The following is a 27,661-nucleotide window of genomic DNA, read 5'->3' as shown; positions in this document are numbered from 1 at the left end:
TTATTGAATTTTCTAAACTTCTAACCACAGCCACTGACTACAAAGCATCGTGCCACTATCATAGCAATTGACTGTTACGTCATAAGCGCGGGAATAAACAACGGTCAGTGAACAAAGAAAATGTTGCACACACTGGAGTACCAAAAACCCTACGGACTACAAGTTTTCTTTTTTTTTCAACCTTTACAATACCGATTCATGAATCTACAAATACTTCAGTTTTAAGTAAGTTTTGGAGTAACATTTGGTGCCAAGATTTATTGATATTATTGACTAGGTATTTCGTGATCTTGAAATAGGCTTTAAAAATGTTTGTGGCTTCCGTTATTGGCCTTTAATCACAAACAAACTGAAATAAAGTTAAACAGTTTCCACGAGCCAACTAGTATTTGTCACGTCATAATCTGCCTGGTGCTTCAAGAGAATCAGTAATGTTTCTTGGTTTATTGAAATTCATCTGGTATCAGAGACTCGCGCAAAACGCATTTAGCAGTAAAACATCTTCCGAACTCTGCAGTGATATAGATTATGCCAAACAGAAAACAATAAGCAAGTAACGCTAACAGAACTTTCCAAGAAAGGTTGGCATGTGACCTAAAATCCCCTGTAAGATCAGTAATTTCTGACAGCCATATGGAAAAATCGCTCTACATTTCTCCATCGTCCATCTCACCGAATATTGCCAAACATATTAGAGAAAAACAGGGCCAAACTTTACATTGAAATATCGACTTGTGGGAAAACCTTTGTTGACTTAACTTTATCTTGGTGTGTTTATTGTTGTTATAACTGCAAACGAGGATAATACACATTTCCAAGATTAGAATTTCGGTGTGAGGATTTTTATAAGAAATTATAAGACAGGTATTTCTAAGATTCCAAATTAACAGTAACACTCAAGTAGCCCGCGCAATCATTCGCAAACCGCATGTGGCCCTTTGGCCAAAAAGGTTGGACACCCCTGCTTTAATGGCTCTAAAACACGAACGAACAAGTTTAAAATTAAACGGTTTTCACGAGCCAACTTGGAATCGCAACCAGAAACAGCATGCAAAGTTTCAGTTTGTTCAGTTAAGAGATCCTGAAATGACAAGCGAACATGATAGTTATTTGCGTGGGGACGACCGCTAACGCAATATATGTAGGTCGCTCTTACTATGCTTTAATGGCTCTAAAACACGAACAAACAAGTTTGAAATTAAACGGTTTTCACGAGCCAACTTGGATTGGCAACCAGAAACAGCATGCAAAGTTTCAGTTTGTTCAGTTAAGCAAAACCGAAATGACAAGCGAACATGATGGTTATTTTCGTGGGCACGACCACTAACGCGATATATGTAGGTCGCTCTTACTATGCTTTAATGGCTCTAAAACACGAACGAACAAGTTCAAAAATAAACGGTTTTCACGAGCCAACTTGGAATCCCAACCAGAAACAGCATACAAAGTTTCAGTTTGTTCAGATAAGAGATCCTGAAATGACAAGCGAACATGATACTTATTTGCGTGGGGACGACCGCTAACGCGATAGATGTAGGTCGCTGTAAGTATACTATAATGGCTCTTAAACACGAATGAATTGAGTTAAAATTAAACGGTTTTCACGAGCCAACTTGGATTGGCAACCTGAAACAGCATGCAAAGTTTCAGATTGTTCAGTTAAGCAAAACCGAAATGACAAGCGAACATGATGGTTATTTTCGTGGGCACGACCACTAACGCGATAAAAGTAGGTCGCTCTTACCATGCTTTAATGGCTCTAAAACACGATCGAACTGAGTTAAAATTCAACGGTTTTCACGAGCCAACTTGGATTTGCAACCAGAAACAGCATGCATAGTTTCAGTTTGTTCAGATAAGAGATCCTAAAATGACAAGCGAACATGATACTCATTTGCTTGGGGACGACAGCTAACGCGATAGATGTAGGTCGCTTTTAGTATACTTTATGGCTCTAAAACACGAACGAACTGAGTTAAAATTAAAGAGTATTCACGAGCCAACTTGGATTTGCAACCAGAAACAGCGACGAAGCTTTTGTTCAGGTGTTGTGAGAAGGTCGAGTTTTAAACGTACCAGTTGCGTTGTCAGACCAACCTTAGTTTGACAAGTCAACCCTGGTTTCGCTGTAATTCGGAAACTGTAGATTTATAAGACAAATTAAAAACTGTTTTTCGCATTCTTGATAATTTTTTGTAAAAAACGTTACAAATAACTTGCACAAAAGAAATTTAGTAAATAGCAACAAAAGTAATAAGCAGCAAAATACTTTTTCAGTTGTTACAGTGTAGAAAGTAGAAAACATATTTAAGAATTAACAAATTGACTTTGCCATGGCAACCAAAAAGTCTGATCCAAGTGAAACAACAGGTAATAATTATGCAAAATATTAATTTGTTAACAAGTCGTTAGTCATTTAGTTTTCTTCTTTTTTATCGTTAGTTTTCTTCTTTTTAATTTAAAACTAAGACTTTTACAAATGTATACTATACTTTTGTTATCACCCATATTGGATTTCAATTGTACAACCAAAGTTCCGATATCTTGCCATTGTGGACATGTTTGTTATGCAGGGTCTTCTGTTGAGGGCCAATTTTTTTTTGAAAACAGCAATTTTTACCTGACTACCGGTAACATCAGTAAGTTCTCATTTGTACTGTAAATTCATTACACCGGGCACGTGGCAACCCAACACCAACACGACCACGTTTTACGGCGCCCAGAGAAAAGCCATATCTGCGACTAGCGACGCGCTATTTGAGGCATGCGGAACAGGAAGGCACATTCCGGCGCAATCAACGCCTTGCAAACCAATCACCCCTAAGGGAAAGCAGCGAGGGTGCCACAACACAAAAACGTAATTAAGGTGCCACAACGAAAAAGAACGAAAACAATAAGTGACGGTGACAAAAATCAACAAGCAAATAAAATTTCGCTACACTCCCCCCAACCTGAATTCGTCCTACTCCCGTAGGACTAAGCAAACGTCAGTCAGCAGCTTTATAAAAAAAAAACATGAGCACTTCGGCGCCATCAATAGTCAAATGTCCAATCTATCTTTAGCACAAATTTATGCACATAACAGGGCGGATACGTAACAGCATTTCAAATCAGAACGACTTATGTGGTTATAACTACGCTCTTTCGAATAAACCAGCCTGGAACTGCGGAAAGTTGGTGGACAAACCCGAACTATCCACAGCTAGCTAGTTCATAATCACCATTCACATAAAAATTCCACAAAAAAAACCTTGAAATTTTTTGAACTTTTAAGCGACCATATTCAAATGCACTAAACCCTAAAGGTCAGTCAAAATTCGGCTGTCCGCACAGAGTTGTAAACGGGCTTGAGATCGGAGCCCGAACCCGACCCGATTCTGAAAGTACAAGCCAGAAATCCGGCCCGAACCCAAATCGTTTTTGAGAAGCACATTAAAGCCTCAGGAAAGACCAAGACAACAAACACAATGGACAATTGGTCCTGAACAAGGTGTTTTCCGGCTGTTTGACATTAGGTCAGGTCCAGCAACTGGCCACTCAGCTAGGTAAATTTATTCCAAAAAATACTGACACAGAGTGTAAAGTTAGGCCCAAATCAAGTCAGTTTTTTTCAGAAACACAGGCCTCAACCCGGCTAGAACCCCAAAAGAACCCAACCAGAAATCGGCCCGACTCAACTCTGTGTCTGCAAACTTGTTTGCAACCAGTAAACTTTTACCATTGTTTAAATTATGATTCAGAAGACCTATTTTTTTGCAAAACTGCCGTTTCCACTCGAGCTTAGCGCTACGCAAACCGCCCTTTTGTTTTTGGAGTGTATCATGGCAACCGTATGGTTCAGTTTATGCGAATCACGTGCCACCAGTCATGCATGTCCGCTGCTTTCTATCACCCGGATTTCGTATCAAAACTTTTGCGCCTCTGATCAGCTACGCGCCCTGTCCATTGAACTGGATTAATTATACACCCGTGTTTAAGCGCACTGTAAAATGGCCAGAAGCAGTTTGACGTCACACGATTGCTGAAATTAAAAAACAAAACGAAACAAAAGAACGAATCTAAAACGATTTGTAAATATCACTGTAATTCAATTGCTTCTGTATGTCTAAGAGGTTACTACAGGTCAACTTACACGTCTTGCGTTGTGCGATTATAAATTGATATGATTGAAAAGTTGGTTGATAAACAAAAACAAGCGAATGAAGTATTTCCTCTCCTTATCAATAAAAGGAAGTCCCAACATTATTAGGGCACAGCCGCCGGGTATCTCTATTGAAAGAGTTACTTTAGAAATGTCTTTTTTACTATTGTTTAGTTCCAGTTGGACACGGTGATGAGAAACGCCCCACTGCACAACGAGAGAAAATCGCTCATTCCAGCAACAAATCACCACAGCAACCTGCAGGTAAACCAATCACAAACAAACACGTAATAATCATTTAAAAACAATTGTGAATCTGACGACTCAATTTTTTTAAGTATCTGGTTTACCAAACTTCTTTTACAAAAGCATTCCAGTGCCATTCATCCCAAAATCCAGTGCTAATCCTCACGTTTAAGTAAAACATCTGATATTATTTATTTAAACTGTCATTTTTTTCTTCTTTCGAATAAAATAGGACTTTTTGTCGGGGGGGTTGTCACATTTCAGGCATTTCGTTAGAGCGGGGTTAGGCAGCACTTTGCATGCAGCGAGCCAAAATCAATATCAGCTATAAAGTAGCGGCGGCCAGAAATTATTTTTCACTTTCAATTCCACTCTTTTTCCTTTTAGCGGATTTTCGTCAGGTTGTCACGTTTAAAAGCACATTTTGGCAACATCGCAAAGAATTGGACTAATTTATATAATTGTTAGATTTAATGCTTATTGTGGTTCATTTTTCAGCCCCAATCGGGCTAGTAATTTCTTTTTCAGTTCCAAATGTGTGTGAAACGTAACATTTTATGCTTTAGGGAAAGATCCCCCGGCATAAGCACACGTGCAACCACACAACTTTTCCAATAGTTAGGCTGCGAGGGTTTTATTTTAAGCCTACAATAGATTATGTGGTTGCATGTTTATAGCAACTGCAACTCCATTTATTTATACCTCCGGTATAAGGTTGCCCGTTTTTTACACAGGAAATAAACCCGTAAAACGATGAAGTTTTAAAAACCCGAATACCTAAAAAACAATAGACATTAAACCCGAATCGAACCTAAACCATATGACAAGCGGTTCGACTCCCTGGTGTAAAGATAGGGACGCATTTAAAATCAGTTGAGAAATTTTAATCTAATTCATGTATCGCAAATGGGGTATTTGGTTGATCATTATTTAAGATGTAGTTTGTTTAAATTGTAAGTACATGGGAAAGCAGCTTTTTTTGCATAAAAACATCAAATTGTTTTATCAACTACAATAGTAATAGCATTGTGACGCAACAAAATGTTTATTGGACAAGAATAGCCATGTAAACCCTTCATATTACTGATGGTGGCTTAAGCATTTGCCCAAACGTTTGAACAATAAAGCATGTCACTTTTTAAGTATATTTTGGCTGTTACTTTCACCATTAAATAACGTTAAGTTGTTGTGTAACACGCCTTTTTCTGTTCGGTATAGACCTGCAGTTATCGGTTGTTGCAATCTTTATTGGCACTATAAAAACCAGCATGTAAAATCCCGACAGGAAAATCACATCTGTCTTGCACAAGCACAAAATCACGACTACACGTGCAAACTCCTGCCACGTCGAGTACCGCCGTTACGAAACAAACACTGGGGGCGCCACATAGCATGTGTGACGTAATATTTGTGTAACAGTGGCAGTTAAATTTAAGAAAAAAAAATACCAGATAATAACAATAAAGAAATGTCTAAAAAAATAACTGAAGAAATTCTGACGGTTAGGGCTTTTTGGTTTGGGATGAGAAGTTCCTCACCCTACCCCCCTTTATTTCGCGGGGTTCGAACCCAGGAATCTCCAGGGGACGAATCCCGATCAGGGGTTTTTACGTCTGTATGTGGGTCAGGAGCGCCAGGCCATTCGGCCAAGTTCCTGCCCTCACCCTACCCCTGCTTGTCACTTTACGTAATAATTTAGCACTTTGCGCCACCTATCGGAATTACTGATGATTTTTTTATTTTTAGTTTATTGTTTACTTTTTATTAAAACAACGCTTTGATTTGTTTTCAGATAAAAGTTACGACTTTAACCAATGCGTCCGAAAATATGTTCATTTATTGAAGACAAAAAAGTATGACGAAGCAAAAACGACAAAACAACAACTTTCAAGGTTATTTAAAAGTCAACTAGCGGTCATTCCAGCAGATTTGGAAGCCAAAGCCACAAAACGTCGAGATGACGGCAAATATTTGGAAGCCATTTTGTTCTTCAGCATTGCCGCAGATTTCTATGTGGAGAAAAATTACGAATCCGCTGTAGCGAGAAGTATAGTAGTGTGTGCGAGGGAAACTAAAAAAACAATCGAACTTTTGATGGAAAACTCTTCTGATTTATCAAAAAACAGAGACATCGTGCGCAATCACGTGATCCCACTGATGCGTGACATGATTCAGCAAATCCGCGACCTTCAAATAAACGAAGAAATTCGATGTGAACAGGAGGCTTGGTGTTTGCATAACATTGAACTGAGTCAACATTACATCGGGGATTTGGCATCGAGAGAAACAACAATAAAACTTGGACTTGAACTTATGGAAACAAAGTTCGGGAATGAAAGTTTAAAGTATTCAGTCTACGGTGCTTTGTTGAACAATATTGGTTTTGTTTGCGATGAAACATCACGATTCAAAAAAGCAGTCGAATATTTCACAAAAGCAATCGAAGTTTACAAAACAACGGAGGATTTGACAGAGGAACAACGAGGAAAGTCAATTGCAAAGAGTGTGAGGAATTTGCAAATCAACGAAGCAAAGCTTGTGCGTAAAGTGCGTATGATTTAAAACACGCCCACACTTTTGGTTATCCACTAACCCTAAACACTTTAGGACCATCTCTAATAGAAAATAAAAAGATTCGCCAATTTTATTAAAAGCTTTTAATAAAATCGATGTAAATTTAAAACAGACCATCGTAAGTTTAATGATGAAAAAACGGCCGAAATATACGGAAAATGCGACATGCTCTATTTTCAAATTAGACCATCGTAGTCAAAACAAAATCAAATATGAATGACAAAAATAGGTAAAGCTCATTTTTTCTGCTGAATCCTTTCTAATTCCATTGTTTACGTTTGTTTAAACAGGAAAATATCGGACCAATGAAATCTGCCACGTTCATTGGCCGCAATATGTCAATACCATCTCAATCTGAAGATACTTTTCACTTGAGTGAATGGCCTAAACATTTCCCTGCGGCAGTATCTCACCATCCGCAGAAAAAAGACCAGCGCCCCTCCTCATTAACCCACCTAAAAGTGGAACCTGAACAAGTCGGTTGTGCATACTAATACTTTATCTAAACTGGTAAAACTATTTTAATCTTTTTTATCCGTTTGCAAACAGAGACATTTTGTTCACACTGATTCACAAAGCATCGGTTCAAAAGGAGGAACGTTGACAGCGGGTGGATGTCAAGTTACAATTCCGAATGATGCCTGCCATGACGAAGTTATAATCACAATCACTTCATATTATGGATACAATAACCCAAAGGTGTTGTTTGAAACTTCTTTACGAAAAGTATTTGTAAAATCTTACGTTTTATTTTACAAAAGAGGGACACACTTTTGTTTTCACTACTTTTACTTACAAACGTGGACTTGTTAAAAAGTTAATGTCCAAAACAGTGGTTCAAACTTATACGAATTCACGTATGTGACGGATATATATTTGTGGTTTTGGAAAAGTTATCTGTCTATCTATAGATTATTGCAATGGATTGATTTCCATGGACAGATGTTAAGTGTTGCTTTTATTTTTTAAGATTGCATCAGAGATGACTAGAAGAGATGACTCTGTCCGCCGACTCACTCCGACGTTGAAATGTGAACCAGAAGGTTTCAAGTTTAACAAACCCATAGAAATCACACTCCCTACCTGTTATCGGAATTTCGAAGAATCTCCTGTTTCTGTCACAGTAAGTGAATTGCGTTAGTCAGTAAGAAAGTTATGTCATGTTAAACACTTATTCCACAGATTGTAACAATAATTGTAATTCAACTTATGGAACAATTCATTCATGTTCTTTTCTTTTTTTGGTGAAGATTCGTCACAAAACAACCGATTTCAAATGGGAGGTCATGACACAATGCTTAATGGACCAAACAACGCGATCGTTCTCCTTCCAAACCGAGCACTTCAGCTTGTATGGCGTAACACACTGTTCAGTATGATACATGGACGTTTACATTATTAATTGAAACACTTTGTACGAAGCTATGATGTGATCTGCACTGTTGGAAAGTTTATTGGTTTGATGAAAGAGACAGCATTCATCTTGGCAGTTCCTTCTTACGAGCAAGACATCGTATCAGAAATTGTCGCAACAGTTTTTATTTGTGACAACATTGAGTCAACGAAAGATGTGAAGCCCCTCAACTGGGTTTTCGACAAAATTATTTCGCTGAGGTTAGTACTTAAAACAAACACTATACTGCGTTGAAAGTATTTTACATTGGCCTGGTTTAGGTAGTTTGGCGAAAGTTTGGTTGTTGTAGTCAAATATAAAAGTACCCCGATGATGTTAATAATATTAAACCCCGAATAAGCCTTGCACGTGCATTGCTCGTTGCATGTGTCGCCATCTAGTGATAACTTTTCACTGTTTCATCAGAGTAAGAGGGGTATTAGTTTAACTCTGATAAATTGAACTAAAATGAACCAACGTCGTTAATCATTTGCCTTGTTAATTTTCTTACTACAGAAACCAAAGACAAGATGTCCAAATTAAAGTAAGTGCTGAAAACACAATAGCAAATCCCGGTGAACGTGTTGCTACACTGGAGGGCATCAGAGACTCCTGGCAGTTCTGCCTGACAAGACCGGACGGCGAAAACTGGAAACACGGGATTAAGGAGATTAAACTGGAAATCAGTTTTATCAATTCAAATCAACCGAATATCGTTAAGACTGTTTTCTTGGAGAGACGTCATTTAAGTGAGTAACAAATTTGGCCTCAAATCATCATTCTTGACTTGGTCAGTTAATGTACAACATAACGTATGGCTTGGGCATCTAGTCTAGACTGCAACCCACAAAAACCGCTGTATTCGCATTTTTTCCCGAAGTTGCACCCAACTTTTGTTTTCCAGCTCCACCTGCTCCGAGCCAAGTTACAACCATCGATGCGCGAGGCGGGGCGTTACATTTTTAGAAGTGTACTGTCTTCACCCCAGGATATTTGATGCAAAAGATAAAATATATTTATCACCTGTCTTACAGAGTTCAACCTTTTCCCAATTTCTTCTCTCCAACAGACTTATGTAAGACAACTCTCTCTTAATAAAGTAAGAAACAGTTGATTGAGCGATATGTTATCTGCGATCACTGTTCTTTTCCAAATACAACTCTAAATATGGAAACAGGTTTCCGAAGAAACAGTATCAGTCGATAAAGTGCTAAAGAAAAAATATATATTTCGCCTATTGGCATCGGTACAGAAATGACGACAACGCAAAAGGTTTTTGTTTGTGTGAATAGCTGAGGGGACATAAATCGTTCTTGATAAAAGTTTGTTGGCCAATTGGAACTTTTGTTTAAGACAAATGTAGCAGCGAATGTATCATATTATTGTGCATAACGCTTACATTAAAGTTTGCATTTTCGTGTGCAAGAGTGTTCATACAACGATGGGAAATGTGTTTAACTTGTCACAATAAGTTTTCAGAGATATAACATTTCCGTTTCGTTCAAAGCCTATAAAATTTTGAGTCATCTTGTTATTATAGAATGTTCTGTACAACATATGGTCTTTGTTCATTCATTCAACGTAATTTCGCCATTATGTGATATCGCTTCCTGGATAATTTTAAGTAGGATCAGCTCATCGTAACTGAGAAAAAGCATAGCAGCTCGGTTAGAGGGCGCTATGACTCTAGAAATTTGCAAATTTGTCAAAAAGAAAATTTTTTAACTTAAAAAGAAAAAGGTTCTCAGTAAAACTAAAATTTTGCGCTACTATATATAACTTGTTTTCGACTTTTTCGTTCTTTCTCCAATATTGGATGTGGAGGCTGATTTTAATCGTTCGCCATTGAAACTTTTACTCAAGAATATAGAAAAAGAAAAGAAACGCTCTGTGTGTTTTTATCAGGTATTAATTAAGTGCAATGCAAAAATCAGGAATTAAGATATAATTCGCAAGAGAACTGTCGGAATTTCAGCACGTTTTAAGGCGCCTATAGATTCATCAGTCCTTCATAACCTAACGTGGAAGGCGCTCATGCAGGGAACTCAGTTGCCCCAGCCTGGGATCGTTGCTTAGAGCTATCAAACGAAGGTAAGCGTGAGATCAAACGCTGGTTAACTGTGTCAAACGCAGTTTCGGTTTTCGAGTGGGACGGTGACAACTCAAGATTCAATCAAACACATTTACCCGGTTCACTAAAGGCATAGATCGCGCCAAACGAGTTCATATAGACCCACTGCATTCTGCATAGTAATTGTGCCCAACACAGCCTCGGTTTTCGTGTGGTAAGGTGACAACGCAAGTTTCAATCAAAAACATTTGCCCAGTTCATTGGAGACACAGATCGCGCCAAATGAGCTCCTAGATCAGGAGTGCACAACCTTTTCGGTGCGATGGCCGCATCGCAGATCCTAATTTCACCGACGGCCGCCAATTACCTGCTTGTTTTTAAATTGATTATTTGAAAATAGGGCTAGTCCCACATACATAAACCATCTAATGGCGTCGAAAAAGCCCGGATAATTTCAAACTTGATTCACAGATTGAGCTAAACAATATGACGACCAGTCTGAGCTATTTATGACGTCATAATCTATATTGTGACGCAAGAGGTAACTGTTTATTTGCATTGTTTGCACATAATAGGCGTATATAAAGTGTGACGCACAGGGTTACTAGGCTGGTAATATTCTTTACAGTCTTACAAAATCTATTTAAAGCAGTTTGAAAGTCAAAATGTTTAGCAAAAGAGTGTTTTACGTCATGGCCGCCAGTGCATATATTTTAATAAACATGTTCACGGCCGCACAAAACCGTCTATTCGGCCGCAGGTTGTGCACCCTGGGGGCCTGTCCTAGAATCACTGCATACCAAATTAGCCGGCAGAGTAAAGCCGTGACAATATCCTTGCTTGTTTCTGCGACAAGTTTGTGTACCCCTGGTATAGTGCAATACCAAATTAAAGTTCAGTGAAGAGGCAAAAAAGGTTTTCAGGTAGTTAGGAATCAATTTGTTTTTCTGCTTTTACATCCAGCACATTAAACTCCAGTGACCCAAAGCAACTTCCACAGACAGCATTGTAATGTTTCAGGCTCTCTGGCTCACTCCAGTGTCTAAAATGTTTGCAACATTACAAGTTCATTAACGAAAAACTAGTATTTTGTGTAACTTTTCAAAAGTTAGACAAACACTTTACTAAATTTACTACATATTTCCCATTGGGACTGATATAAAAACAACAACAGCTGTTATGCATAGAGAACAATGTTAAATATTTTACAAACACCAAAGAGAAACAACATATTGACAGTCAAACTCGGATAAAACTTATTGTACAGGAAAATATGCTGATTTCTTTAAAGATGAAATGCGTGACATCATGGCCGAAGTAGTTTCAACAGTTGCTAAGCGATCTCTAGACAATGAACATCTTTTGAGCAGAACCGAGCAACTTTTGCTTCTGTGGAGAAATATAACCCACTGAAAATGTTGATGAAATTTCAAAATTCCTTGTTTTTCACAAACTATTCAGGATACTTGTCACAAACTGAAATCTAAACAACAAAAAATTAGTCATAATGCAACAAAAAGTTGTAGATTTAACAAATATTAAAAATATTCCACAAATTTACAAAAAATGCGTTTTTCACAGTAAAAGAGTTTCGGTGCAAAAATGGAGAATATCTTGCCACAAATGTCAAGAAGAAAACAACAAACCTTGCAAAGCTGCACCGAACAAACACAACCATCTGTACATTTTCAAACCAACAAGTTTCAAGTAAACTGCAATTCCCGATAATTGTCAGCAGCTCGGATATAATCACATTTATTACCAATTTCTCAGTGGACCCTGCAAAGTACATTTGAAATTAAAATCTTGGTTCCTACTCCTTTAACAATCTTCAAACAAAACAAAGTAAACAAGTGACATGTAAAAAAACAATTGGTAAAATCATTTGAGAAATGTTTGTCACTAACATTAGTATTGTAACAATTCAAAATTCACCAAACCAAGTCAGTACCCAACTACATAAGCTTGTGTTTATAAAATATTAAAAAGCATTGGAAGTGGAGAAAGTTAAACATTTATAACATTACTGTGTTAATCATATTTATGAAAGAAACTAGAAAGGGTGGCTTTTCTATAGCGATTTTGCAACAACTATATACATAAAAAAAAATGTTTTTTACTTAAATTTGTATCAGAAAATGTTTACCATTGACCTACAATAGTCCCCGCTGTGCGGCAGCTATTTGACCGTTTAATAACCTTTTGACACAGTACTTAGTGTTACACAATACCGTTTTGCATCAGTTAAACATTACTCAGGTATTGTTTCTCAAGTTTATCTGTCAAAAGCAAAAAAGCTATGTTGTGACAAAAAAAACGTTCTCAACAGTAGTTTGTGATTCCTACAAGTGGACCTTTACAGTAAATCCGTGTTACGCAGGGACCAAGCTGACAATGATAGTTTAAAGACAATTTTAACACAGCTAATGAAGACGTCATGTTAATTAATTAATTACCAACAGGAATGACATGTCAGTTATCGAGTTTAATCATGTCAAAGGTGTAAAACCTTCGCTCAAACTAAAAAAGTAATTATGTAATAAAACATGCAGCATTGCTGGCAAAAACAGCTCATTTCTAAATACCGAAAATGCCAACTAGTAAAATGTCTGTTTATTCGTCAATCAGAAACCTCCTGCTTTGCTTTAAACAGCCAAAGTGACTTCTGTGCTATAGCATAGCTGTCAGATTTAGTCAACATTTACCACACATTCACTTATTTAGGTCGGCCTAATTAAGCTAAAAAAGTAATTGCTAACAAGGAACACACAACAAACAACAGTTTAAACTTCCAGCACAGTAGGGCTTGTATTTTTGGATTTAAGGGGTGAAAAAATGGATGAACTTAACTAAAAGTTAAAAAATACTGTAGAATACTTTACAATGCACCAACCAACAAAGCATGAAACTCCTGGATCATGTACTTTAGTTAGGAGAGCTGTTTATAAAATTTCATATTTTGGGGGCCGGTGTGTGAACTCTGGGTCATTCTAACTCAAACTTCGGGTAGATCTAGTTTAACTGACATGTGTGTAAATCTTTCTTGACCAAACGTGTGGAACAAACCAGTGTTAGACATAACAAAAAACAGACATAAGCAATATGTAACCCCTTAGGAAGGATACCTATAATAGTATATCGTTTTTACAAGAATAATAACAACAAACCCGGTTTAAATCATCTGCTTTTTACTCTTCTTGCACATGGAAAGATTTCTCACTTATTTCAATGAAAACTTTTCCCATTTAAAATGAAGCCTCATCTAATTCCATTTTTGTTTGCTGTTGGTGGACCATGTCACTGTATCAAGCAAAATAAATTGGATTAAAAAAACATTGAAAACCAACAACTTGACTTTTCCAAGCATCAAGGGAATATTTTCACCTTTTTTGGTGTAAAGTACAATAAGCTAACTCTATAATGAAAATTATTGCCTTCCTTAAATACAGGTTCACTTGCTTGTTTGCATCGTTATTGTTTAGTGTTTACATACCTATGTGTTAATATATACAGCACAATAATACATGGATATCCATTACAACTTACTTTATAATGTGTTTCTCATAACAAAGTGTTGTAAAATACATCACAGAATCTCTGTATTGTTCGCAGCAGACCGTTTTGCAACTTCCACTTTCAGCTGCTCCTGGTTGTAATCACAAGCTGTGGCTTTTCCAGTTTAGATCAACTTCAACTTATTTCTTCCCTTGAAGAAGAATTAAATAGTATTTCATGTAATGGAAATGTGACGCAAGATTGAGCTTCAAAGGCAGGCGGCAAAATAAAAAAACTTACCTTAATTTGCAACGCAGTACACAGTCGCAAATTGCATGCGTTTTGTCTGTGACATCACAGTGACACCGTAATTTATACATTCAATCATGGGATTTAGTATTTGTCTTGATTTTTACATGATTAAAATGTTCAGTTGTAAATTTCCTATTGCTCGAAAACAAATAAATTGCTCTGAAGTTAGAAATAATTATTTCCCTACTTTTCGACAATTTTAGTGCAACCACACAAACTTTTTTGCCTTCTTCTCTACAAATGTTTGTTTAATTCAGCAAAGACTGGATGAGGGAAATAATAAAATCACACACAGCAGCCATTTCAACCGGAATTGTACATTGAAGCAGTTTTATGCCATATGTGTCGTGTTTATATAGATGAGAATAAAAATTATGTTGTCGAATGTTGTCGTTTTGGCAAGGTTGGGAAGGGTTTGGATTTTGAATGGGTGGTGGTAATTGTGTGGCAAATTTTCAAGTAAAGTGTGTCAAAGAGTAAAAACAAATTTATTTTAAGTTCTCGTTCACGCTCATAAGTCCATAAATCGCGCCACCAGTTTTCCCAATCGTCACTTGATGGCGTAAAAGACAAAAGAAAGCGACAATTTTAGAATCGCTCCTGAGCCATATACAGACATGAAAAAAACCTGATCGGGATTCATGTTAAAGTGTTAGGGGTTTACTCAAAGGATTAAGCGTAGCATGTTAGATTGTAGAACTTCACTCTATCACATCCAACTGACATTTCCATGCAGTCATGAACAGCAACTAAGAGCAATATGGAATCAATAGTAACAAGACGAGTTTGTTTAATGTCATTAAACCTCTCACGATGTTAGGCAGGGTTTCTTTTTGTGGTCGTTGTTTATCTACCTCCATTTTATAACCGGCTGTTATCCACCCATGTTGTCACACCCAGTCGCATTGCCCTACGCGCCGCTTGCTTCTCCAGCGAGATTTCCTACGTCTTTGTCACGTGTTATTTGCAAACGTAGTTTTAAGGGTGCGGCTGCTGCGCCATTCTGTGGCACTAGTGTAGTGTTTCTGTACCGTTACGTACCATTTTTGTATCCAGTTTCAAAATTAATACAGTACAATAGAGCCCAGGTATAGAAATATACACGATTTGTTTCCGCATCAGTCGTGTAAAAAACAATATCCAATAAAAACGCGGTAATTCAGAACAGGAACCGCCTACAACTCTGTCCGTCATAGATAAGTTCAGTGGTAATATACCGTCCCGCATAACATGTTACCATATTGATATATGCTACACAGGCTCTACCTTGTACAAAAACTGTTTTGTTGTGTCGGTGTTCGCTTGTAATGTGTCAATCAACTGCAGGAATGGCAAGCCAGGGATGGATTAACTGGAAGGCAAGGTAATAGGGTTGTTTGGACACAAAGACATGAGAGCATCACATATATTTCACAGAACCAAGTTCATAATAACAGTTTCAATAGTGTTTTCGTATTTGAATGTAAGTAGTCCAGTTGATAGTACGTGAGACATAGTTATAACAATACCACAACCAAAAGACCACTGCGTTACACAGACGTGACGTCACACGCAAACTGGGTTTGTCGCTTGAATCTGGTTTATCGAAAACGGTTGCAAAGTTCAGAAAAGTTTGCTGTTGTTTAAAACGTGACCAAATTAGGCTATGCGGCAATTTCTGTAACCTTTGCTTAAACTTGCGAACAAACTTTGAGCTTGTTTGTCATAATTGTGAAGTGTTTGGCAAACAAAACTTCACATATTGTTTGATAAAGGTCGCATCTAGGCGACACGCAGTTTGTCCATTTTATCGGTGAAACGCAAATAGCTTACCTCTTGCTAACCATAATGCACTATTTTTACCCCGCACCTAATGAAATTACAACATTCAGACAACTGCAAGGCCAGTATACCCATCTAAACAAACACAAATATCTCGTTAAAGCAGTGGTTCTCAAAGTATGGGTCGCGACCCAAACATGGGTCAAAATGAACCAATCATTACAACATACGGACAATAGCCTTCCAATTTTACTGTTACGCACATGGCGATTGTAACGTCATAGCACGGGAAATAACAGGACAAGTTAATCTTGCATCCGGGCAACTTAACGGGAGATGTAACAATTAGCGTTTAAGGATGGGCTCGAAATTGTAGTCCGTCTCGTTAATACACTTTTGATGTTTGAGGCTTGTGTCGTGAGATGTTCATACGGCCCAGATTTGGGTCGCGGTCAAAAAAGTTTGAGAACCACTGCGTTAAAGCAATGCAAACCTCAATTTGTTTCTTTCTTGTATTAATACTGCCGTCTTTTGGTAAAACCTAGTAAGTGTATTTTTCAAGTTTTCGAGAAAAAGCACAAAACGCGTTTGGCGTTGGTTAGCATCCAAAAAAGAAATTATTGCTAACTTGTTTGGTGTTTTTCACAAACATGTTGCAGTAAAAAATTTTTGGCATACCTACGGTTCACGACATATTGTTAGTTTGTTTATTATCCATGAAAAAACGATATACTAGGTTTTACCTGATAAGAAATGCAAAACCAACTAAAAAAAAATTTGGAAAAGTCTAGGCTCAGAATAGGGATGTGCCGAAACTGCAAGTGTTCTGTTTTATCTGGCTCCGAGCATCTCATTTTAATGCTCGTTGCTTGGCCGAGCACGCTTGGTGCATTATGACGTCACAAAAAATCCCTGTTTCAGCTCTACAAGGCCTCTTACGTCACCGGCGGTGTTATATTAAGCTGTACATGCCCATAAGCAGGTTTTATTTAAGGTTTGGTTTGGGTGACCGCCAAGTAGTTTTAAGAGACCGCAAGTGTTTCATTTAAATACCAAAAAATAGCCATTTTGGAATTTTGGGAAACCGCTGGAGAAATGTGGGGGACCGAAAAACACTGCCCATAAGTACGCGTTTTTCCACCATCAGAGTATATTTAAAAAAACTATTCGGTTTTGTTCATAGACACCCGTTGGAACACTAGTTACATATGTTAGCAGGGCATGAATATGCAAACTTAACGCTCAGGTCAGCCCAGAAACCATCCCTAGCCCAGAACAATACATAGATTTTTTTGGTTTACCTTCCTCACAAATCAAACAAAAGCTTTTATTTTTTTTTCATAAACTTTGTTATTAAATTTAAGTCACCATTTTCCAAGCTGTTTTAAGAATACTGAAGACTGAAATGTTCTGTCTGAAAACATTTTATTAGCAATAGTAGCTAGTGCTGAGGACCAATAAAAACCAAACTTGACAATGACCGTTTAATAACCATTTATCGCAGCTATCAGGGATGTCTAGTTTATTTCCTGTGAGAACTATGCGAATCAGGCTAAAATTGTAAATAACAAACAAGTAACACCCTATAAACAACTGTTTAAAATTTCAGCACATTATAGGGATTTATTTCTTACCCTAAGGACTGGTAACCTAAAAACAAATACTTTGGCGTTAAGGTAAGGGGTTAATCTAACTAAAAGATACAAAATCATCTACAATGCACCAACCAACAAAGTATGAAACTCCTGGATTATGTACTTCAGTAATTATATATAGCTGTTAACTACTATACTAACGAAGATGTGTGTAAATCTGAATATGTTTAAAGCACTTTTTCATGACCAAGTGGTGGAACAAATTATCAAAAGACAGTTAAAAATCTGGAAAAAAACAATATATGTTCCCTTAAAACAAGGGGACCCATAATCATATGTTTAGTTTAAATTACTTTTAATTTCATTGGGATCTCTGCCAAGACAGAGATCAGGATCATCACATACAGGCATAGTAGACCAAAATCGAGCTTTTCTTGGGGACATATGTGGTAACAACTGCTTGGTGATTTGAGTTTTCTTGTGTTTGTTTATACCTCGGGGTGTACAAAGACAAGAAGGAAATATCTCATCCACATTAGCCTGTTGAATTTTTTTGGGCAAAAACTGTGTTTCTTGAAAATCAGATCCATGCTTGTATTTGAAAAAAAGCTTTCTTGATCCACGGCGCAGCTGAATTACTTTCAGTTGCCCAAGCTTTGGAAGAGATGGATAAGATTTTTGATGTAAGTCAGAAAAAGTAAACATGTCAGTGTGGGACAACGAAACAGGACGCACTTGCTTGGCAGAATTGTGAACCAAACATTCAAAGTCATTCCAATCATGTAAATCCATTTTTTTCATCTTTGCACCAATAAGGCCATGAACAGAGTCAGGTCGCATGAAAGTATGACCTTTCTCAAGATACTTGATTTCCACCATGTCTGGTCCACCTTCTTTATTGACAGCTAACCACATGGCACTTATTAAAGTCCAATTCTTGTTTTGAGCACAGCAGTTGTCAGACCAAAATGTAAATGAGGTAAAACTAGACAGAAGACAAGTTATCTTGTAAAAGGCTGATGCCACATCTGATGCACAGCGTCCTGTTACAGCTTCATGCCACAGTATACAGATATCATTATGGCCTTTTAAATCGCAGAAAGTTTCATTGAATACTGTTAATCTACTGACAAAAAATTGTGATTTAAGGCTCATTTTAGGTAACATAATAATTTTTTGCATGTCAGCAGCCATAACAATGTGTCCGGCAGATGACGGGTTGTCTCTATCATTTGAGTAGTGATCTCTAGCAAGTTTAGCATTTTCCAGATGTTGTTTAGCAGAGGTACACAAGTCACACTGGGTCTCATCAATATTTGTTTCATGCACATGTGCATCATAAAAACTACATGTGTCACATTCATCCTGAGATGGTCGACTAAATCCAATGTTTAGCGAATGAAAGATCTTTTGGTAAACAGAATACGATACATGGGATGTGTCAGGACAAGCGAGATACTCTTTCCACATGTACCTAATGGAAAGTTGTGGATCTAAATACTTTCTGTTTGGAGCATGATTTATGTTGTAGTGTGAAACCTGGGGGTTGAAGGAGTATATATGTCGCTTAATTTTATCTTCTTCACTTTTGTCACTTTTACTAAATTTCCCTCTCTTTTCTTCAGGAGAAGATAATGGGTCGGATCTGCACCATTTAGTATATTCAGTTATAAAGCCATCAGTTTTCATCCCCAAGGTTGCCATGTAAAACACTTTGCATACTGTGAGCTTAGCACCAGAGCAACCAGGCAGTTGATACAACAAATTGCAGGATTTCTTTGCTTCGCCCTTTCGCTTTCGCCTAATTGCAGTTTTATGAATAGTACCCTTCATGAATTCCCTTCTTCCTGCAAAGTCCCGCGACCAAAATTCCTGTCGAATCGCCTCCCTTCTGACATCATCAAATAGAGTGGAACACTTTTTTGCACAAGAACCTTTGCAAGGTGAAAGTAACTTATATTTCCTAATGTTAAATTGTGAACGTTCATGTTGTGAACGGCGACGCTTGGGAACACAAGTGTTTTCATCTCCTGGAACATTATCACATTCACCTAAAAACACACACAATTTATCGACTTTGCATTTATGTTTAGACACAAGAACTTATCACATGATATTAAAAACATTGGAATAGATTTAGATAAGCAAACTTAAATAATTATCTTTATCTGGTAATAAACATTTATCTGTAAAAAATCATCATTAACTTTTAACAAAATAAATTTAACATTGTGCAAATTGCAAGGAAGAAAATACCTGTAATAGGTTGAGCATGTGAATTTTCAAGCCAAGATGAAATTCTAATATCTGGACTTTCTGTGGTTAAACTATCTAAATCTTGGTCTAGTGGCACAGTTCCACCTGACCAAGAACTTTCGTCTTGGAGCTGACATAATTCTGAATCACTTTCAGTTGATGAGTTTGAATGATGCTCAACAGCTATGTCAGATAAGACTGCAAATGACAAACATTACTCACGTTATGATTTATACCTGAAGTTTTAATTCTAACACAAAAACTAGTATCATAATTTTATAAGAGTTTAAAACTGGAGCCAAATTATTGTGTTGTTGTTTTTTCTAAATGATGATGCTAAAATTGACATGTTCTACCATCATGAACTATAACATTTCTAACTGTTTTATAATCTTGGACATTGCCAACGTGTTTCTAAACTCAACTAAATTGCTATCCTAATGTCTTTAGAAGTCTAACCTGGCAAACAAGTATCTTTTTCAAAATTCCTGGAAACTGGAGCTTCTTCCTTCTTTGTTTTTTTCTTTGAAAGGGCCAAGATTAGTTTTCCACGTGTGGTAGCCATACCAAACAAACACTGAATCTGGATGGTATAATTACAGCTAAACAAACTAACTATCTACCGTTTTTACTTAACAGCAACCAAAACTAAAACAGAATGCCACCAGCTGAGTACACCACGCGACAACACGAGGCTGTGAGAAAAAAATTGTCACGTGACGAACTCGACCGTCATGATTGGTCAAACACCAACACTAGGTTTTTCCAAATACGTTTAGCGTTGTGTTTCACTTACTAGGTTTTTTTAACTGTAAATATGTCGATAACTAGACATCTTTTAAAATCCAAATTTTAACACAGAAAACTAACCAACATGCGGTACACATTCCACTAACAAAACGCATTTTGAAAAATATGTCGCTTACTAGGTTTTACCAAACGACGGCAGAATAGTTGGCGGAACCATAACAGGTTGTCTAGCACTGGTGTTAACATGCGCTAATAGCATCTGTCGCGAATTTAAGTTTAAACACTAAACAAAGTTCCAATATACGTATGTCACTTGCGAGGTTAGTTTGATTTAAATGGGCGTAATGGCAAGAGGAGCGATTGCTCTTTTCGCCCCCTGTTGCAAAATTGCCTGCCGGCGCCCATGATAGTTTTGTCGCATTGTTTCCCATTTGCAAAAAATGGCGGAAAAGGTAATCTTGCTTTAGGTTATAACATTCACTTTACTGTTTGGTAAAAATGTTTGAAACATTTTCCACGTTGCCAAGTTTCAAAACAGTGCCATTAAATGGGTTAAACGTGGAAATGCCATTGATGAATTTAAGGTAGCAACGGTCTGCTGCCAGTCAAGTGCTAGAAAGTCAATATTTGTCAAAACGTTCTTTCTCTTGAGACAAACCTGTTTGCACACATTACTAAGTAACGTTTTGTATTAATAACGTTTAACTTAAGATTTTACCCAATTCCTTCGTTAACATATTTAGACGAAATAAACAATTTGAAACGATGTTACACGCCTCCTCAGTTGTTGACGTTGAATTGCGGATTTAAAATTTCCAAATCTCTGTTGATTTTTTGACGCAACAGTCTTGAACTGCTGATTTGTTTGATCAATTAGTTACAATCCACGATATCTCATATAACGACGTCATATTGTCCAGCAAAAAAATGTCGTTCTGTGGAAATTTTAAGGTTCATTGAGTAACTTTAAAAATAACATTCCAACATGGCGCAGCAATTCCGAAAAAATGTACAAAAGTTTTGGCTGCGAATAATTGTTTAACATTCGTAAAAAAGTTGGATTATTTGTTGCACCTTCGCTGCCAGTTTGGTGGAAAGTTAATATTTGCTTTATGGCTGGCACCGCAGCCCTTTTACTCGGCAACACGAACATTAGTTTGTCAGGCAGAGCGTTGTGTAAGTAGAAATTTTCTTCAAGATTTATTAACACCTGTTTTTTGTTGTTTGCAGCAAAGCAATAGCGCAAAAAAGTAGAGAAAATATTTAGCAGCATTTCATGTAATTACTTTTACAATGGCTTCAACAAACGAAGTAAGTAAAACTGTGACAGTTTACCAGATTTGTTGTGTTACTACTATTTTGCGAACATTGTAATAAAATGCAAAGAATTATCATTCACATATAACATACTCACATATGGGTTTGTTGCTGTTTATCAAGAACCTTCAGGGTTAACAAGTATTTATGAATGGCTGTTTGCAATTGAAAACAAGAGAGAATTATAATTTGTTTTGTTTCTTTGAAGTTACAGGATTTGGACAGTGGTGACATGCAGACTGTTCCTTCTCAGCAAAGTGAAATCAGTAGCAGGTTACAGCAGCCGGGTATGAGATACATAGACCTGTTTGAACCTGTATAGATATCCACAAAATGTTGATAGTTGCATTGTGACCGATAATCTTGTGTTAAATTTTTAGACTTCATCGAAGGAACAGAGAGTAAGGAGGCCAATACATCCATAGAAATCACACAACCGAAAACATCAACTGTGGAAGTTTCAATAGAAACCCACCAAACTCAGCACCCGGGTATAAGAAATTGAAACCTAATCGACTGTGTTTGCGCCAACTAGTGGAATATAAACACAAACATGTTTTAAGCGCATTCTAAGGTCACCTTTTTGTTTAGATTCCGGTTGTACTGCAAGTACCGGAGTCCAACGCTCCACCGAATCTACAGAGGAAAGTTCCAATTCCAGCAAATCACCACAGCAAACTGCAGGTAAACCAACAGGGGGCGCTCAAGAGCAAGTATTACCTCCTTCTCAACCCGGGGAAATTCCCACCAGTAGCAGATCGCAGCACCTTGGTGTGAAAAGTTTCCGAAGTTGAACAAAAACGTTTTTGAAGTTTTTCGTTGTGTTTAGATCAAACAAGACCTGCAAGAACCCTGACCAAAGAAATTCCCCATTCCAGCACATCACCACAGAAACCTGCAGGTAAATCAGTTTGCGATGTTTCTAGTTTTTTTTTATATAATTTTTGATTGCATTTAATGAAGTAATGCGTTTTGTTCAGCGCACAAAAATAATTTATGAATATAAACAAATGTTTTGCAAATAATTGTTTGATGGCATCTCGTCATTACTGTAAAAATGCGCCATTCGGTACATTAGATCAGTGGTTCTGAACCTTTCGTAGATCAAGGTTGACTTTGTACCTATGTTTGTTATGCAGGGCCTTCTGTCAAGAACCAATCAGCTGGAAACGTCTACTATAAAAGCATTTTTTACCAGAATGCCGGTGATGTCAGTAAGTTGTTGATTTTTGTGAATTTCTAATTAAGTGGTCCCATTTCATGACTTGATTTACGTCACACCACTCATTGAGGGCAGCAACATTTTTTGACAAAACTGCCGTTGGCGACCGCTGGCATCTGAAGTGCAATGCTTTGCAAGTCGCCATTTTGTTTTTGGAGGGTGCCATGGCAACCGTATATCATGGTTTAGTTGATGCGAACCACGTGCCACCATTAATGCATGTCCGTTTTCGTGTCAAGATTTTTGCGCCTCTGATCAGCTACCCGACCTGTCATCTGGTACTGCACACGTGGTATTGGATAATTATACACCCGTGTTTAAGCGCTTTGGGAGATGGCCAGAAGCAGTTTGACGTCACCCGATTGCTAAAATTAAAAAAAAAACGAAACAAAAAAACGCATCTAAAAAGATTTGAAATATATCACTGTTATTGAATTGCAAGAGGCTACTACAAGTCAACTTACACGTCTTGCGTAGTGCGATTATAAATTGTTTGTTATGATTTGTTTTGTTATGAAGTTGTCTTTAAGTTGCCTTCGTAATTTTAGCAGTTACGTTGTTGGTCTTTAGCAAATCTCCTTTGAAAGAGTCACTTAGGAAATGTCTGTTTTATTCATTTTTGTTTACATTATATCGTTACTTAGATCCAATCAGACACGGTGATGAGAAACGCCCCACCACACCACGAGAGGGAATCGCCCATTCCAGTAGCACATCACTACAGCAACCTGCAGGTAAACCAATTACAAACAAACACGTAATATTTATTTAAATATTACGTTTTTATTTTGTGCACTGATAAATAAAATTAATAGACGTCTTTTGATGGGCAAACAAATATGAGCAACTATTTCACACAAGAGTGGAAGTTAAAACTAATTAATTTTCAATATAACCCATTTTAAGCATTGTATTCTCCACTTACTGAGATATGTACAAACTCATAAAAAATGTAATATATTGTATACCGATCCTAAATTGGACCATGTTGCATGTGAAGTGGTAACATAGTAAATGTCACCTTTTACTGTGCTTACTCAATAATAAAAACATGAGGTTGGTTGACTAATGTCTGTTACTTTTTACAAAATAAACTATCGTGTGTTTAGGTATCTATGAAACGAGAAGTGCACCTTCAACTGAAATAGGTAAACGTTGTTGGTGTTCTCCTTTGATGGGTTCTCTTACGGCTTACGTGAAAAGGACTTGTTGTTTTTGTCCGATGCTGATTTGCTTCACCGTTTGGTCAAAAAGATATTTTTTTAATTTCCTTCTAGTTCTTGACCAATCGCTTTACAAAACGATTTACAAATCGGTTGGTAAAAACTCAAAGTAATCTAAAAACTAGTCTGATTTTTCTGTACATTACCTGCTTGCAAAGACTCGTACATGCAAAATGAACCATGCATGGTCTTGTGACAACCTGCCTAAAAGCGTGCAGGCACAATTTAAAACAAGTAATTTGTTGTCCAACGGATCAGGCAACAAAATCGCCACCCTGGCAAGTGGCCACAGGCTCCAAAAACGTAGAATTTTCAAAAAGGCTAGATAATCGTACTAAAGTACTGACCCTGGAGTTTTAAACTTTGTTGTTTAATGCATTGCAAATTAATTTTAAGTATTCCTGACCGCGCTACAAGGTCGAGGTTAGATGACTACCCACTTGGCTACAGCGGAGCTGTAGGTTATTGTAGGTCCACAGCGGCACATTGCGAAATACAGTTAAGAATGTACCATCAGTCTCGACTCAGATAGTGTTTGTAATGCTATTTAGTTTTTCTGACAGGGGTATCAATGTAGAAAGCCCACAATAAAAAATTGATGCATTTTTATTCATTTTTTCCTCTATTTTAACTTTTTTTTAAATAAGTGAAATTCCAGAGCTTTGGCTGAATTTGTGGAATGCATTTCTTGTTTTCAAAGCACACAAAAGTGGTCACATTCTACTATAACACTTACCAATTTGTACGTATTGGGACCCATTAAGTTTCTGCTTGCAACATCGTGTTGTTAAATGCAACGTTAAGATGGGGATTCATTAACAATTAAGTAACAAATGTAGATCTCCTTTAAGTATTGAAATTGGTGTATAAAGAATATGTAGTACAAAAATAATGCAAATGTAAAGTTAGGCCACCATTCTTGTGAAAAAAGTTTATTTAAATGTACTTGAAGCAATGTCAAAATCAGATTTTTTTTGTCAAAACTTTTCTTTTTTTATTTAGATAAAAGTGACGAATTTAGTGAATGCGTTCGAGTATATGTTGAGTTGTTGAAAACAAACAAGTATGACGAAGCAAAAACGACAAAACAACAACTTTCAAAGTTATTTGAAAGTCAACTAGTGGTCACTGCAGAAGACTTAAAAGCCGAAGCCACAAAAAATCGAAATGACGGCAAGTATTTGGAAGCCATTTTGTTTGCCAGCATTGCCGCAGATTTCTTTATGAAGAAAAATCCCGACTCCGCTGTTGCGAGTAGTGTAGCGGATTGTGCGTGGGAAATTAAACAAACTATCGAACTTTTGATGGAACATTCTGATTTATTTTCAAGAAACAGAAAAATCGTGCGCGATCACGTGATCCCACTAATGCGTGACATGATTCAGCAAATCCGTGACCTTCAAATAAACGAAGAAATACGATGTGAAAAGGAGGTTGTGTGTTTGCATTACATTGAACTGAGTCAACTTTACATCAGGGATTTGGCATCGAGGAAAACAACAATAAAACTTGGACTTGAACTTATGGAAACAAAGTTGGGGAATAAAAGTTCAAAGTATCAGATCTACGGTGGCTTGTTGAACAATCTTGGGGGTATTTGCGAGGAAACTTCACGATTCAAAGAAGCATTCGAATATTACACAAAAGCAATCGATGTTTACAAAACAGCAGAAGATTTAACTGACGAACAACGAGGAGAATTTATTGCAGTTAGTGAGATGGGTTTGAAAATAAACAAAGGAAATCTTTCCAGACATCACAACGAAGATCCAAAGGCAAACGTGCGTATAACTTGCAGCGATAAAACATGCCACGCTTTTTCGTAGGCTGCCACTAACCCTAAAGACACCTGGATCATCTTTACGAGGAAATAACAAAGTTCGACAAATATAGTTATCTAAATAAGCTGTAAAATTTTGAACGTACTATTGTAATCAATATAACTAGCTGCTAAAAACTATAGATATCATAGATAGATAAATAGCCTCATCGAAAATTAAAACCAAATTAATGCCTTGCAAGTAACAGTATTCTCTGATTAATTTTGTAATAAAAGTTGATAGGCCTTTTTACCACTTTTTTTCCATTTTTCTGAAACGGATCCTGAAAAAGGCAGTTTTGCATACTAAGGTACCTGAAGGTATATAGGCCCGGAAGGTAATAAGGCCCACTGCTAATATTTTTTTATGTGCCAGAAAAAATGCTTCCGTTTTGATGTAATTTTAAAATATGTATTTACTTAAAATGATTTACAAAGTTTTGGACCTGCAAGTTATATGTAATTGTTATCATAACCAATCCAAATTAAGAAGGGTTTATTTTCAACTTTTTATTATTTTTTGTTAAAATTGGTAACAAAAATGAAAAGGTTGTGTTGTCGAAATGAAAACTTATTAAGATATATTAGTAATGGGGTCATTTTAGTTTAATTGGAGCATTATCCGATCTGGAAAAAAGAATTACTTGAAATAAATTTTATTACGGTTTTGTTTGTCAGCCATTGCTTGCAATAAGGCCCAACGATAATTTGTTATTTTCTCAAGTGTCTTTTATACTAAAGGCGACTGATATGCACAAAATTTGCTTTTATGCTTTCTTAGGGAGATAAAAAGTCCGAATAAGATGTTTGTGGAAGTAATCTTTCATTTAGTATTTTTGGTTATCAAATGTCAAGGGGTCGTTTATTCTTTTTTTAGTACCTTCAGATTAACAGTTATATGTCTTAGTTAACAGTATATGTGTAATATGAGTCAATAACGTTGCTTGTTTAAACTTTTATTTGACCGAAGCAAAGTATAAATGAGTCTGATTGGTTTCTAGACTCTTTTTAAAAACATGAAAATGTTGGGCTTTATTAACAGCATAGGTTTGTATTAAGGCCCAAGTTTTAATTTTTTTAAAACTGTTATCCTACAAAAACAAAACATGCAAACGTCCTCAAAATCTAATGGATGTTTAATATCAACCTCTGCAACAATCTTGCCGAATTTGGCCTGGAACGGTTGAATGGTTTTTCAGTTATACGCAATAGTTTTTTAATGGGCCTTGTTAGCTGCAGGTACCTTAATGCTTCATGTGCACTAGTAAAAAATAAAAAGATTTTGTTCACTGATTTAAAACATGCCCACACTTATGGTTATCCACTAACCCTAAAGACATTGGGGCCATTTCTATTAGAAAATAAAAAATATTCCCAATTTTATTAAATGCGTTTAAAAAATCGATGTAAATTTAAAACAGACCATCGTAAGTTTAATGAAGAAAAAACGGCTAAAATATAGGTAAAAAGCGACATGTATTATTTT

At 36.8% G+C, this 27,661-nt stretch overlaps 2 protein-coding genes and 1 long non-coding RNA gene across 4 annotated transcripts in view; 1 reads left to right on the top strand and 2 right to left on the bottom strand.

Moving 5' to 3' along the window:
* Window positions 1–10,845: 10,845 nt before the first annotated feature.
* The window catches only part of LOC145214381 (uncharacterized), a 47,459-nt gene continuing 30,643 nt past the window's right edge, over window positions 10,846–27,661 (bottom strand). The window contains exons 1-5 of one of the 2 annotated variants that reach the window (XR_013857041.1): window positions 13,972–14,120; window positions 13,593–13,725; window positions 12,072–12,204; window positions 11,691–11,908; window positions 10,846–11,467 (exon numbers count right to left, since the gene is read on the bottom strand). This is a non-coding gene — a long non-coding RNA (uncharacterized LOC145214381). Of the gene's footprint in view, window positions 11,468–11,690; window positions 11,909–12,071; window positions 12,205–13,592; window positions 13,726–13,971; window positions 14,121–27,661 lie in introns of those variants that run through there. The other variant, XR_013857040.1, reaches the window with a different exon arrangement.
* On the bottom strand, window positions 17,745–20,409 carry LOC145215376 (uncharacterized). The gene is made up of 3 exons (XM_080084072.1): window positions 20,304–20,409; window positions 19,845–20,042; window positions 17,745–19,690 (listed from the first exon to the last, which is right to left on the bottom strand). The coding sequence occupies exons 1-3, from the start codon at window positions 20,407–20,409 to the stop codon at window positions 17,928–17,930; spliced, it is 2,067 nt and encodes a 688-aa protein (XP_079940198.1). The 3' UTR covers window positions 17,745–17,927.
* Window positions 21,830–27,649, top strand: LOC145214373 (uncharacterized). The gene is made up of 9 exons (XM_080082885.1): window positions 21,830–21,905; window positions 22,120–22,198; window positions 22,292–22,402; window positions 22,503–22,595; window positions 22,741–22,812; window positions 23,051–23,125; window positions 23,778–23,867; window positions 24,243–24,281; window positions 25,359–27,649. Exons 1-9 carry the CDS (start codon window positions 21,888–21,890, stop codon window positions 26,180–26,182), a joined length of 1,401 nt encoding a protein of 466 aa, XP_079939011.1. The 5' UTR covers window positions 21,830–21,887; the 3' UTR covers window positions 26,183–27,649.

The sequence above is a fragment of the Phallusia mammillata genome, chromosome 2 (assembly GCF_965637545.1).
Source record: "Phallusia mammillata chromosome 2, kaPhaMamm4.hap1.1, whole genome shotgun sequence".
NCBI lineage: Eukaryota > Metazoa > Chordata > Ascidiacea > Phlebobranchia > Ascidiidae > Phallusia > Phallusia mammillata.
The sequence above is the reverse complement of the archived record's forward strand: the minus strand, read 5'-3'. Positions and strand labels throughout refer to the sequence as shown.